This window comes from Mus musculus, chromosome 2, assembly GCF_000001635.26.
Source record: "Mus musculus strain C57BL/6J chromosome 2, GRCm38.p6 C57BL/6J".
Taxonomy (NCBI): Eukaryota; Metazoa; Chordata; class Mammalia; order Rodentia; family Muridae; genus Mus; species Mus musculus.
The window spans coordinates 134,495,832-134,510,268 of record NC_000068.7 but is presented as its reverse complement, the minus strand read 5'-3'; the positions used below and the strand labels follow the sequence as shown (position 1 = coordinate 134,510,268).

The 14,437-nt window shown below is 41.9% G+C and overlaps 1 protein-coding gene across 1 annotated transcript in view; it reads left to right on the top strand.

Moving 5' to 3' along the window:
* The window catches only part of Hao1 (hydroxyacid oxidase 1, liver), a 56,992-nt gene extending 44,084 nt beyond the window's left edge, over positions 1–12,908 (top strand). The window contains exons 5-8 of the mRNA NM_010403.2: positions 4,607–4,698; positions 9,113–9,271; positions 9,384–9,453; positions 11,942–12,908. Coding sequence (NP_034533.1) covers positions 4,607–4,698; positions 9,113–9,271; positions 9,384–9,453; positions 11,942–12,012 — 392 coding nt within the window. The 3' untranslated portion in view covers positions 12,013–12,908. The remainder of the gene's footprint in view (positions 1–4,606; positions 4,699–9,112; positions 9,272–9,383; positions 9,454–11,941) is intronic.
* Positions 12,909–14,437: the final 1,529 nt, after the last annotated feature.

Here is a 14,437-nt window from a genome sequence, read left to right as displayed (position 1 = left end):
TTTCCAATTTGTATCCCCTTGATCTCCTTTTGTTGTCGAATTGCTCTGGCTAATACTTCAAGTACTATGTTGAAAAGGTAGGGAGAAAGTGGGCAGCCTTGTCTAGTCCCTGATTTTAGTGGGATTGCTTCCAGCTTCTCTCCATTTACTTTGATGTTGGCTACTGGTTTGCTGTAGATTGCTTTTATCATGTTTAGGTATTGGCCTTGAATTCCTGATCTTTCCAGAACTTTTATCATGAATGGGTGTTGGATCTTGTCAAATGCTTTTTCTGCATCTAACGAGATGATCATGTGGTTTTTGTCTTTGAGTTTGTTTATATAATGGATTACATTGATGGATTTTCGTATATTAAACCATCCCTGCATCCCTGGAATAAAACCTACTTGGTCAGGATGGATGATTGCTTTAATGTGTTCTTGGATTCGGTTAGCGAGAATTTTATTAAGAATTTTTGCATCGATGTTCATAAGAGAAATTGGTCTGAAGTTCTCTATCTTTGTTGGATCTTTCTGTGGTTTAGGTATCAGAGTAATAGTGGCTTCATAAAATGAGTTGGGTAGAATACCTTCTACTTCTATCTTGTGAAAAAGTTTGTGCAGAACTGGAGTTAGATCTTCTTTGAAGGTCTGATAGAACTCTGCACTAAACCCGTCTGGTCCTGGGCTTTTTTTGGCTGGGAGACTATTAATAACTGCTTCTATTTCTTTAGGGGATATGGGACTGTTTAGAAGGTCAACTTGATCCTGATTCAACTTTGGTACCTGGTATCTGTCCAGAAATTTGTCCATTTCGTCCAGGTTTTCCAGTTTTGTTGAGTATAGCCTTTTGTAGAAGGATCTGATGGTGTTTTGGATTTCTTCAGGATCTGTTGTTATGTCTCCCTTTTCATTTCTGATTTTGTTAATTAGGATTTTGTCCCTGTGCCCTTTAGTGAGTCTAGCTAAGGGTTTATCTATCTTGTTGATTTTCTCAAAGAACCAACTCCTCGTTTGGTTAATTCTTTGAATAGTTCTTCTTGTTTCCACTTGGTTGATTTCACCCCTGAGTTTGATTATTTCCTGCCGTCTACTCCTCTTGGGTGAATTTACTTCCTTTTTTTCTAGAGCTTTTAGATGTGTTGTCAAGCTGCTAGTATGTGCTCTCTCCCGTTTTTTCTTGAAGGCACTCATAGCTATGAGTTTCCCTCTTAGAAATGCTTTCATTGTGTCTCAAAGGTTTGGGTACGTTGTGGCTTCATTTTCATTAAACTCTAAAAAGTCTTTAATTTCTTTCTTTATTCCTTCCTTGACCAAGGTATCATTGAGAAGAGTGTTGTTCAGTTTCCATGTGAATGTTGGCTTTCTGTTATTTATTTTGTTATTGAAGATCAGCCTTAGTGCATGGTGATCTGATAGGATACATGGGACAATTTCAATATTTTTGAATCTGTTGAGGCCTGATTTGTGACCTATTATGTGGTCAATTTTGGAGAAGGTACCATGAGGTGCTGAGAAGAAGGTATATCCTTTTGTTTTAGGATAAAATGTTCTGTAGATATCTGTCAGATCCATTTGTTTCATCACTTCTGTTAGTTTCAGTGTGTCCCTGTTTAGTTTCTGTTTCCATGATCTGTCCATTGGTGAAAGTGGTGTGTTGAAGTTTCCACTATTATTGTGTGAGGCGCAATGTGTGCTTTGAGCTTTACTAAAGTTTCTTTAGTGAATGTGGCTGCTCTTGTATTTGGAGCATAGATATTCAGAATTGAGAGTTCCTCTTGGAGGATTTTACCTTTGATGAGAATGAAGTGTCCCTCCTTGTCTTTTTTGATGACTTTGGGTTGGAAGTCAATCTTATCAGATATTAGGATGGCTACTCCTGCTTGTTTCTTCATACCATTTGCTTGGAAAATTGTTTTCCAGCCTTTCATTCTGAGGTAGTGTCTATCTTTTTCTCTGAGATGAGTTTCCTGTAAGCAGCAAAATGTTGGGTCTTGTTTGTGTAGCCAGTTTGTAGTCTATGTCTTTTTATTGGCGAGTTGAGACCATTGATGTTAAGAGATATTAAGGAAAAGTAATTGTTGCTTCCTGTTATTTTAGTTGTTAAAGGTGGCATTCTGTTCTTGTGGCTGTCTTCTTTTAGGTTTGTTGAGGGATTACCTTCTTGTTTTTTCTAGGGCGTTGTTCCCGTTCTTGTATTGGTTTTTTTCTGTTATTATCCTTTGAAGGGCTGGATTCGTGGAGAGATAATGCGTGAATTTGGTTTTGTCGTGGAATACTTTGGTTTCTCCCTCTATGATAATTGAGAGTTTGGCTGGGTATAGTAGCCTGGGCTGCAGTTTGTGTTCTCTTAGTGTCTGTATAACATCTGTCCAGGCTCTTCTGGCTTTCATAGTCTCTGGTGAAAAATCTGGTGTAATTCTGATAGGCTTGCCTTTATATGTTACTTGACCTTTTTCCCTTACTGCTTTTAGTATTCTATCTTTATTTAGTGCATTTGATGTTCTGATTATTATGTGTCGGGAGGAATTTCTTTTCTGGTCCAGTCTATTTGGAGTTCTGTAGGCTTCTTGTATGTTCATATGCATCTCATTCTTTAGATTTGGGAAGTTTTCTTCAATAATTTTGTTGAAGATGTTTGCTGGACCTTTGAGTTGAAAATCTTCATTCTCATCCACTCCTATTATCCGTACGTTTGGTCTTCTTATTGTGTCCTGGATTTCCTGGATATTTTGAGTTAGGATCTTTTTGCATTTTCCATTTTCTTTGATTGTTGTGCCGATGTTCTCTATGGAATCTTCTGCACCTGAGATTCTCTCTTCCATCTCTTGTATTCTGTTGCTGATGCTCAAATCTATGGTTCCAGATTTCTTTCCTAGGGTTTCTATCTCTAGTGTTGCCTCGCTTTGAGTTTTCTTTATTGTGTCTACTTCCCTTTTTAGGTCTAGTATGGTTTTGTTCATTTCCATCACCTGTTTGTATGTTTTTTCCTCTTTTTCTGTAAGGACTTCTACCTGTTTGATTGTGTTTTCCTGTTTTTCTTTAAGGACTTGTAACTCTTTAGCAGTGTTCTCCTGTATTTCTTTAAGTGATTTATTAAAGTCCTTCTTGATGTCCTCTACCATCATCATGAGATATGCTTTTAAATCTAGGTCTAGGTTCTCAGGTGTGTTGGGGTTCCCTGGACTGGGCGAAGTGGGTGTGCTGGGTTCTGGTGATGGTGAGTGGTCTTGGTTCCTGTTAGTAAGATTCCTCCGTTTACCTTTCGCCATCTGGTAATCTCTGGAGTTAGTAGTTATAGTTGACTCTGTTTAGAGATTGTTCTTCTGGTGATTCTGTTACCGTCTATCAGCAGACCTGGGAGACAGATTCTCTCCTCTGAGTTTCAGTGCTCAGAGCACTCTCTGCTGGCAAGCTCTCTTACAGGGAAGGTGCGCAGATATCTTGTATTTGGACCTCCTCCTGGCCGAAGAAGAAGGCCCAAAACAGGACCTTTCTCAGACAGTGTGTTGCTTTGGCAGTTCCCAGGTGGTACAGACTCTCACCTAAGCAGACTAAATTCCTAAGTTCCTTGGAGTCCCGGGACCAAGATGGCGACCGCTGCTGCTGTGGCTTAGGCCGCCTCCCCAGCCGGGTGGGCACCTGTCCTCCGGTCCGGACGGTGGCTGGCTGTCCCCGGCCCACAAAGGGTGCTGCCTCAGCGCCTCTGTGCTTCCGCCTGTTCCAGAAGCTGTCAGGTTCTCTGGCGCACCCTCTCACCTGTTCAGACTAATTTCCTAAGTTCGGCGGGTCCCGGACCAAGATGGCAACCGCTGCTGCTGTGGCTTAGGTCGCCTCCCCAGCCGGGCGGGCACCTGTCCTCCGGTCCAAACGGTGGCTGGCTGTCCCCGGCCCACAAAGGGTGCTGCCTCAGTGCCTCTGTGCTTCCGCCTGTTCCAGAAGCTGTCAGGTTCTCTGGCGCACCCTCTCACCTGTTCAGACTAATTTCCTAAGTTCGGCGGGTCCCGGACCAAGATGGCGACCGCTGCTGCTGTGGCTTAGGCCGCCTCCCCAGCTGGGTGGGCACCTGTCCTCCGGTCCGGAAGGTGGCCGGCTGTCCCCGGCCCACACAGGGTGCTGCCTCAGCGCCTCTGTGCTTCTGCCTGTTCCAGAAGCTGTCAGGTTCTCTGGCGCACCCTCTCACCTGTTCAGACTAATTTCCTAAGTTCGGCGGGTCTCGGACCAAGATGGCGACCGCTGCTGCTGTGGCTTAGGCCGCCTCCCCAGCCGGGCGGGCACCTGTCCTCCGGTCCGGACGGTGGCTGGCTGTCCCCGGCCCACAAAGGGTGCTGCCTCAGCGCCTCTGTGCTTCCGCCTGTTCCAGAAGCTGTCAGGTTCTCTCCAAATTCTTTATTAATGATAATTTGCTATCTACTCACAGTTCTGTCACATAATTACATTGCTCCAATTCTTATTTTGGATGAAGAAACCAGTACTAATACTCTATATGTAATTATTGGGTGTGTTTTAATGGTCAAGGTACTAAGAACAGGTGGGAGCGAGGTCCTCTCCCTTTACTGGAATGCTGGAGATTCGAAGCCCAAGCCTTTTGTCCAGTGGCTGTTTCCATGGTAATTTGTTCTTTTCAGGTGATGATGCCAAGGAAGCTGTTAAACATGGTGTGGATGGGATCTTGGTGTCGAATCATGGGGCGCGACAACTGGATGGGGTGCCAGCTACTGTGAGTTTCCACTGGGATTTATCTACTCTATTCATGTCTACCGTGTGTGTGTGTGTGTGTGTGTGTGTGTGTATGATCACTTATGGTAAAATGTGTGGTGCTATGTGATATCGCAGATTTTCAGTGGTACAGAGTTATCTAAATTAGCAAATACATTTATTTTTAACTAGCCAAATCTCCATTTATAAATTTATGAATGGAGGCTTTGTTAACTAGTAAGCAAGACATTATTCTTGTGAGCACAGGCACACTTAGGTGTTATATGAGCTGAAGAAGGAGAGAGAAGATTCAGACATGGCAATTTAAAGGAAATGAAGTGGCTAAGTCTGCAGACCACTTGGGTTGGAGTCCCAGCCAGCAGGGAAGACTAGTATGCATAGGTGCTCAGGCAGTATTACCAAAGCACTGAAGAGTACAGCAAACTAAGACTGTATACAATGGGATTAGCTGCCAGAGACTTAAAATCATAAAGCTGGAGGTTGTGAGCCCCAACTGATGTACCCTTGGTCCCAGAGATACAGCGTTTGGGGGACAGTAAATGTTGCCCACAGGTGAAAGAGGTGAAAAGCGATGCCCCCCCTTTAAAGCAGGGTGCAGAAGCTGGTCACAGCTCCAAGTGTTTTCTCAGGTTTATACCTCACTTGTGCACAGAGACATAGACTTAGTGTGCGGGCCAAATTAAGTTTGTTTTCTAAAAATAAACTATAAATCTTCTGAAATAAAATCTAACTCGATTTTAAGGGAAAAATATCTAAATGGTGTGGTTTCTTTCCTTCTGGCCTAGGACATATGGAAACTTATCTAAAAGGGCTTTTTGAGTTGTGGTCTCTGAGACTGTTTAGGAAACAATAACCGTCCCTTTTGCAGGCTGTGTGCATGAGAGAGAGAGGATATACTTGACTATGTTTTGCCTCATACGTAGAGCAAATTTAAGGCCCATGATAATGAGGGAAATGTATGAAAGCACTCAGTCTATGGCAAATGGTGATTTCCCCCTTCAGTGGGTGTATGGGTTTTGAGGTGAGCAGTCAAAGGCTTAAACAGAAGGTATGGTCTAAGCCTCTATGTTAGCTGCATAAAAGGTCTTACTGTCCTGCAGATTTGGTTACATCATAAGCCAGGGCCCAGGGACAGTATGATATCTTGGAAGGGGTTTTCAAATAGGAGGCTTGGGTTTGAGTTATTTTCTTGTCTCCAGCATATATGAGAGACAGGGCAGCAAGTCATTCACTCTTTGGCCTGAGCTTCTCCTGGTATTGGTTCTATAAAGAATGTGTCTGGACCATACAGTTCTATGTTTCTCTACTTCATAGCATTCCCTTGTATGGAGAAAGACTTGCTGCTTGAATGTCTGTGCTAGGAATTTCACTTCTAGTTATCTTGACACATTATTCCCTGGCTTGTTTGAGTCCTTAGAGCATTCTCTTTTTAAAATTTTGTTTTTAGATTTGCATTTCATTTTGATGCCAACAAGACCCAAAGTACTTCAGACTTACAGATATAATGTTCTTTTCCACTGTAAATCTCACATCTACCAAACACTTGCACTGAATAAGTGTTTGTGCTGTTAAATTACTAACTTTCAAATTGAGTCCTTAGGCATGTTCTGTACCATCTAAGAGGTGCTTTTTTTTTTCTTTTAAAAGGGGATCCCTGGGGCTGGGTGTGGTGCTCAGTGCTAAAATGCTTGCTTAGTATAGAGGAGCCCCTAAATTGAATCTGCAGCATGGAGTGTCACAAAAGTCTAAAATAAAATGTAAAAGCATGCTTTATATGTGTCATCCTTGAGAGGTACTTGATATATTAATTGGCTTTTGTGGTATAAAAATAAATCTGAACTTACTGGCTAAAAGAACTCCCATGTATTTATGTGCCAGTTTTATAAGTTTGCTTTTTGGCCTGAGAATTGTGAGGTTATGCGTTCTGGTCTTGGCTGGGCCCTGTCCTGGGTGCACGGAATCAGTTGCTTGTGCAGTAGATCAGTCTGGTGTAGGATAACTTCACTGTCTTACATCTCCCTAGTGTATCAGGTTAGTTTGTCTTCATGAAGGATCAGTTTCCTAATGTGTCATCCAGTTTTTGCGATCTATGTAATGAAGTAACACACTGTTAAAATCTCTCTTGTTCCATTGGGGACTGCTAAGCACAATTCTGAACTCCACCATGCTTCAAAAGATGCCCCAAGTGCATAGGACCCTTATGAATTAGAATAAGGCAGAAATCATCAGAGCCATTTTGGGGCTTGCTAAATCTCTGGGCTGGTGATTTTCTGACTGTGATGGGTGGAAGCCCTGGTGAGATGTGGGGTGTGGTCCAGGAAAGAGTCTGAGGATGGACCACAGCAGCTGGAACTCTGGTCTCCTCTGCTCTAACTGAAGCTTCTTTGGTTGGGTCATTTGAGTGTTCATCTTCAAGAGAGAAACAATGAATGCTATAGGGACATGAAGGAAGGGCAAAACGGAAGCACAAACAGGGCTGTACCTAGTGGGCTTCTTTGCTCAATTTATTTATTCAATCTGTAGGGACCATTTGATTTTATGTAATGTGTGCCCAGTGAAACTGCAGCTCTGGAAAGGCAGGCAAGTTAGATTTACTCAGTGTTGGAGGAGACATACCTGTCCTCAGACACAGAGACACAAATGCAGGCTCTGTTTTATATTCCAGGATTTATATCTTAAGTGTCCTTATTAGTGTACTTTTAGGCCAGGTTAGGCACTGGAAATAACCTAAACAGACTTGATTTGTGTGACTTTGAAAATGTGTATTGAACCCAAGCTAGCTAATATTTTTCTTTGGTTCTGGTTTCAAATGGGGAAATATGCTTAATTACGGCTTGCATCATGGCTTGGAAATTGTAGCATTTATATGTTGATGTAACTCGCCTGAATGTAAAACGGGGGACTGTGTATAGGTAAGGGAACGTATGTAAATGGATCCGAAGCATGTTTGGCAAGGCATGGAAGCCAAAAGGGAAAGGGGAAAATTACACTACCTGCCAAACATTTAGGGGCCACTTGCCAAGGGTTGCCTCCACTTCCTCCAAATTGTAGCTCTGTTTGGTTTTCAGTCTTTTACATAAAACTCGATTTAAGCTGAGCCACTAAACTTCTAGGAGAGAAGGAGGAAAGCCTTTGAGTGATTTCAGCACAATTATTTCTGGAAAAAGTGCAGTTTAAGTGTGTGGTGGCTTTCATAGCATATGTAAATGGAGTCAGGACTTCATTTAGGATCCAAACGTTTTTGGGACAAATGTGGATAATTTCTACAAATTTTCACCTACATCTAATGATTCAGTTGTATCACCCACTACTGTAACTCTTGCGGGGAAAACCCCGTGATTTAAATTGACAATTGTTCACTTGAATCATTCCTCTACGTAGGTCTTCTGACCCAGCTTAGGACTAGCCTGCTGGCTGGCTTGTCAGTTTTAGGATCAGTTGAGTGAGGCTCAGACAGCTTTGCCTCCAGAGTAGTCTCCCTTGGACCCAAGCTTTGTTAAAACCAATCCTGGGGGACTCCTATCTCATGACAAATGGTGGAAGTACAAACGTAACCAGAAATACTGCCATCACTTCAGGTCTGTGCCCAGAAATGGCCTCTTCTACCTTCTGTGCACACATATGATTGGCCAAAGTGGGTCATATAGCCAAAGCCAGTGTCAAGCTGCAGGTAAGTACACTATTTTAATGAGAGAAGACTATATTAATGTGGTAGAAAGGCAGGTCATTTAGAGGAGTCTGAAGTATTAGGAAGGACAATATAGTAACCATCTCACCCTTGTGAGGTTCTTATGTTTTCTATGATAAACTGAGCCCATTGCCAGTTGACAACTAAGACAGAGATCTTTGGGGTCCACATGGTCATATTCCTATAACAGTGGGTAAAGTGCTTGCACAGTTACCTAATGCTTATCTGGTTGTAAAGTGTGTTAGAAGAGGAAGTCAGAGAGGAGCTATGCTTGAATGTTTTATATAACACTGCTTACAGCATCTAATGTGCATTTTAACCATTGCCTTCTGGGAAATAACATTCAGAATAATGTATATCAGTAAGAAACTTCATTTACTTTTATAAAAAGGAAGTATGTAAGACCAAGTGCTTTAGAATTGTGTTTATCATTTTTTAGATGCAATATTTGCACTTAAATATCAGAAACAGAAAAACTTAATGCTGAACATTGAAAACAAAGAAGCTAGTGAATTCCAAATTCATATGAGTTTGTAGTTCCTAGCATTTGTATGTATTCTTTCAGGAGAAATGATTCTACCACCAATCTTAAATCTACTTATCTCCTTTTAGCCTCTTTTAAGCCTCTTTCCTCTTGGCGTCTTAGTTGGGTGGGTCTGAAGTCACTGGAGGTGACAATGAGCAGAGTTTTTCACTCAGTATAACATTGTCCTTCTTCTCTCCCTAGATTGATGTCCTGCCAGAGATTGTTGAGGCTGTGGAAGGGAAGGTAGAAGTCTTCCTGGATGGGGGAGTAAGGAAAGGTACTGATGTTCTCAAAGCTCTGGCCCTAGGAGCCAAGGCCGTTTTTGTGGGAAGACCCATCATCTGGGGCTTGGCTTTCCAGGTAATTAGACAAGAAGATAAATAAATAACTAAAATAAAACCATTTAATAGTGAAATAAATACATAGAACCTAACAAGTTGACTCAATACTTCAACATCTTGTACTTCCTTAGGGGGAGAAAGGTGTTCAAGATGTCCTCGAGATATTGAAGGAAGAATTCCGACTGGCCATGGCTCTGAGTGGTAAGGCTTGGCACTCCTTGCATTTTGTGTCACAGTAACACAATAACTGGTGGACAAAATTTACCAGAAAAACAATTATTTAAGCTTATGTTTTCATAGACTTTCAGTCCATCACCACGGTGAAGGCCTTGTGAAGCTCATGGCAGAAACTGAACTAGGGGCCAAGTTGTAACCTTGGAAGGTCTGGCCTTAGTGCCTACTTCCACTGTCTAGGCCCCACCATGTAAAGATTCCTGAGTCTTCAACATGGCACCAGCACTGGACAACAGGCACTGAAAATATGAGCCTGTGGTGAACTCTCCAGAATCAAACTGTAGCAGATTCTGACTTTCATTTGCCAATTTCTTGTTTTCTGTATGCTTTAAGCCAGGCTCCCTGGAGCAGAGATTTAAAGGGGGGGGGGGAACAGATTGTTTGGGACACTGAATTTGAGGTTGACTTTGTACTTATGGCTTGGAGGCATAGCACTCAGACTGGGGGTGTTATATTGCACATAGATCTATGGCAGTTACATAGCCTTCAGCTTCAAGCATCATATCCATCCTATCAGGGATGCTTTGGTGAGCAGGAGTACTTTAAAGATAAGTATAGCATCATTATTTTTCTCACTTCTTAATACATGAGTAGATAGAGCCAACTGGCCAGTCAGTTCTACCATGTGACTAGTGCGAAGTCAGACTCTACCTTTTAAAACTAAGGCTCCAATTCTCTTATTACACATGTTCTACCAGCAGCCTTTCACTTCCAGTTCATGCTCATGTCAAAGGTTTGTCAGGCTTAAACTCCCAAGACTGGCCTCATCTTTCACATCTTGCCACACACCGGGGTTGTTCATTACAACATAATTCAAATGTGACCCTTTTCACCACCACAACTGCCACTACCACTTGGCTATACCATCAGTCTTTTCCTCTTTCAGTGGATATTGGAGATCTGCCTCTCTAACGTGGTCTACTTGCCTTCCCTCAGTCTCCTTTGATCACAGAAGCCAGGATGATTATTTAAGCCATTAATTTACTTCATGTTCTTCTTGTGATCAGTACCCACCAATGACTCTTTGTGGCCTTCCCAGCCTTGAGCAGGCCCTTCCCAGCCATGAGTAGACCTTTTTCAGCCTTGAGCACTTGCCACAGTGGACCTTGTCGACCTCAGTGGAGTCATCTGCCTTGGTTGCAGGTGCAGGTTCGCACAGGAACCTAAATGAAAAGAACTTAGAAGAACAGACTGTCACGTTGACCTTGCTTTGCAACATAAAGGATGAGTTCTGTGGGTTTTCCCTATATAAACGCAGTACTGAATATTAAACTGGGAGCCTTGATCAGAACCTTGTCTTGGCTTCATTCTTCTCTCAATCCCTGGCCTCGTTTTCATTTTCTGCATCCCACCCCCCTTTCAGGTAAACCCAGTTAGTCCTTGGCCGCTGGATGGCTGCAGCTCTTGACTTAATGAGCATAGATGCCAAAGTCCTTACAGTCATTTACAAGGCCCTTGTTCCTTGTTACCTTTTCAGTCACAGCTGTTACTGCTGCCATCCCTGTTGCTGCACTGAGGCTTCTTTTGCCTTAAAGTTCCTTGACTAACAAATAAGCTCTTGCATTATGGCCTGTGTGCTGGATCTTCCCTCATCCCCAATGCTCCCTAGATGTCAAGCTTTCATGTAAATTCTTCATTCACAAAATGACCACCATGGCTGCTCATCTTTCCCCATAGTCTAGCTTTCTGTCTGTGCTCTAGTATTCCTTTTTCTTTAGAATCCATCACGGTTCGTAAGTCATCTGTCACATAGGTTATTTTTTAAGACAACACACATTATGTATTTTATGTTTCCTCTCTAGAATATAAAATGCACGGCCAGGGATCTTTCCGTCTTTTATCTCACTGTAGGGCTTGCAGTGTTTAAATGGTGCCTGGCACACAAACAATAAATGTTTGTTAAAAGAATTAGTAAGTGCTCTGTTTACTGAGGATTGCTTAGAGTTTGACTCAAAATGGACCTTAGGCTGAGGGGAGGGGAATCTTTGAGTGAATTACCAGCTTCCCCAATTGAAGGTGACTCGAGATTCGTTTTCTATGATCCACAAAATCCAAATCACCCTGACGGCTACAACTCCCTAGATGAATTGTCTCCCCGCTACTGTACAGCCCGAGCCTGTCAGAACTTTCAGGAGAAGAATGCCATTCTGTGAATCCTCACTACACATTTTAATTTGCTGCAGACATCTCCTAAATGAGAGCTTTCAGCCGCTGGCTGTCTATTAAACGTGGCAGAAAGAATACACTCTTTGTGTTAATAAAAATATGTGCCAGTCATTTTGTATTAAGGACTGTTTAGGTAATAAAAATGGTCTCATGCCACATAAGATTTGGCAAGCCTACCTTGAATCATAAACCTTACATTTGTCAAGTTTTACATTCCTTGGGAAAACGATTACCTGCCTGATTATTATTGCATTCATCTCATATTAAATGTATGCATTATTTTTTTCAGGGTGCCAGAATGTGAAAGTCATCGACAAGACATTGGTGAGGAAAAATCCTTTGGCTGTTTCCAAGATCTGACAGTGCACAATATTTTCCCATCTGTATTATTTTTTTTCCAGCGTGGATTACTTGACAAAGAGACACTGTGCAGAGGGTGACCACAGACTGTAACTCCCCACTTCTATACAAAGGGTGTCGTTCTTTTCCAACAAAATAGCCACCCCTTTTCCTTCATTGCTTTTGACTTTTCAATGGGTGTCCTAGGAACCTTCTAGAAAGAAATGGACTTGCATCCTGGAAATATATTAACTGTTAAAAAGAAAACATTGAAAATGTGTTTGGGCAACGTCATCCCCTGGCAGGCTAAAGTGCTGGGGAACAAAAGATATCCTCTGGTGAGATTGCAGGTAGCATGCTGAAGTGAAAGATACTGACCTCACTGTTCATTAACCTGTCTTCTGTTTAGATTTCCTTAAGACAGTGGCTCTTACAGTTTGCACTTGGCTTTGAAATGCTGGAAATGCCCAGAGAAACATGAGGTTTGGATTTGCCATGTTGAGAAAATAGCACCAGGTAGAATTGAAATGGATGGTGGTAATTTGTGATTTTTTTTCTAGAAACTTTTCATTTTTTAACACCCTATTTTTTTGAAGGTAGATTTTTAGCTATATATCACACGTCTGAATATGTCTGGATGTTTTGTGGCACTCATTGCATTTGAAAGGGATGTGTCTAGTCCAGTTGGGACCACATGGAGCTATTTTTACTTTTGAACTTTGTCTCCTCATTCTCATTTTAAAATAAGTGTTGACTTCCTAATTCCTCTTGAATCTTTTTTGATTTTCTCACTTTTCCTCATTTATAGTCACATTCAGTGTAAAGTACATATTTTGTGGGGTCCGTGATGAATAAAGATTTGAAATTCTTGTTCAGAAGGAAGGCAAAAAAAAAAAAAAGTCTTTCCTTTTATCACAGTAATTTTCTTAATTGTCCATGTTTTCTTTTCCTTTTCTTTATTTTATTAATTTAGTGCCATTCTTCCATGGGTATGGGCTAGTGGAGGCACTCTACCAATTGCAGACTCCATAAAAGTGACTGTGGTTCTCCCTGAAACTTGCCCTGTTTGTACCTATGCCCAGGACTTACACAGAGTGACTGAGCCAGCAGCTAAGAGCCTATTCCTGGGACATGGAGGGGTACCAGAAGGGACAGTGCGTCATTCTTGGCTCAGTATACACTCCACTTGTCTCACTGAAGGTTTTGGGGGCTCCCAGAGACTGAACCACCAATCAAAGAGCAAGCATGGGCAGAACCTAGGCTGCCTTACAGGCCCCCTATACATATGTAGCAGATGTACAGCTTGGGCTTCATGCATAACCCCCAGCAACTGGAGTGATAGCTTACCATGACTCTGTTGCACGTAACCCTGTAGTGATTTAACGTGCCAGGGTGCGGTGTTACCCATGGGGGCTCCTTTTTCTCAGAGGAGAAGTGAGGGTGGAATACAGGGATGATCTGGGTGAGGGGGTGCTGGGAGGAGAGTGAGGCTGATATTGGGATGTAAAGGGAATAAATACATAAATTAAAGAAAAGAAGAAAAAAAAAGACACAATTTCAAAGGTAAAATTGTTAGTATTTTAAAGGTAGCAGTCAAAGAGCATCAAACCCTGAACCTGATGAAAATCCTTCTGGCTATGGAACTGTGAACACTGAGTTAAACTGCACTGGGCTGTCAGTTTTAGTCCCAGAGAGCGTTCTGCAATAGGCGCTACACTTGGCTTCTGAAGTCATTTTTTTTCAACCATCATGGAGTGTTGAATAAAGCCCCCTTAAAAAGGATGGTTATGATATTGCTTTATCATTGTGTTTATTCTCTTGTGATCTCCCCTACCAGCTTCTGAATCTCAGGTCATTGTTAAATGATAGCAATGTAAACAGAGATTTCCCTTTTGAAATTATGTGTGTTAGATTAAAACACACAGTCATTTACTCTGATAAACATGGGGGTAGTTAGCTTTCATCTTTCCATCTTTTCCTGTGAGGGGGAAATGACATATGCATTTCATATCACAAAGTCATTGCTGGTTAATTAGCAAAGAAGTATTCCCAACTGATTGGTAACTACCCTTGCTGTTAGTGAGTAATATTCATTGTGGTTACATTGTTGGATGATGCCATCCTAAGATGTTGATGGTAGCTTAGGAAGTGAAGCTCCACAAGAAGGGTTTATTCAAATTACCATGAGAATAGCTGCAGGTGTGCACATTTCCTATAACTTTTTGTAAGCTCAGGACTATGGTATACAGATTTCTTTTTATGTTTTCAGAGTTAGAGTATGTCTGAAACCCCATGTTAAACAACTTTTCCAAAAAACAAAAAGATTTAGTTGTTTCCTCCTTTTTAAAAGAGAAATCAGATCCACTGGAAACGAGCAGGATACAGGAATGATTGAGGCGAGAATGGAGTATGTCCATTACACATCCCTTCCCAGGAGCCCTGCCAT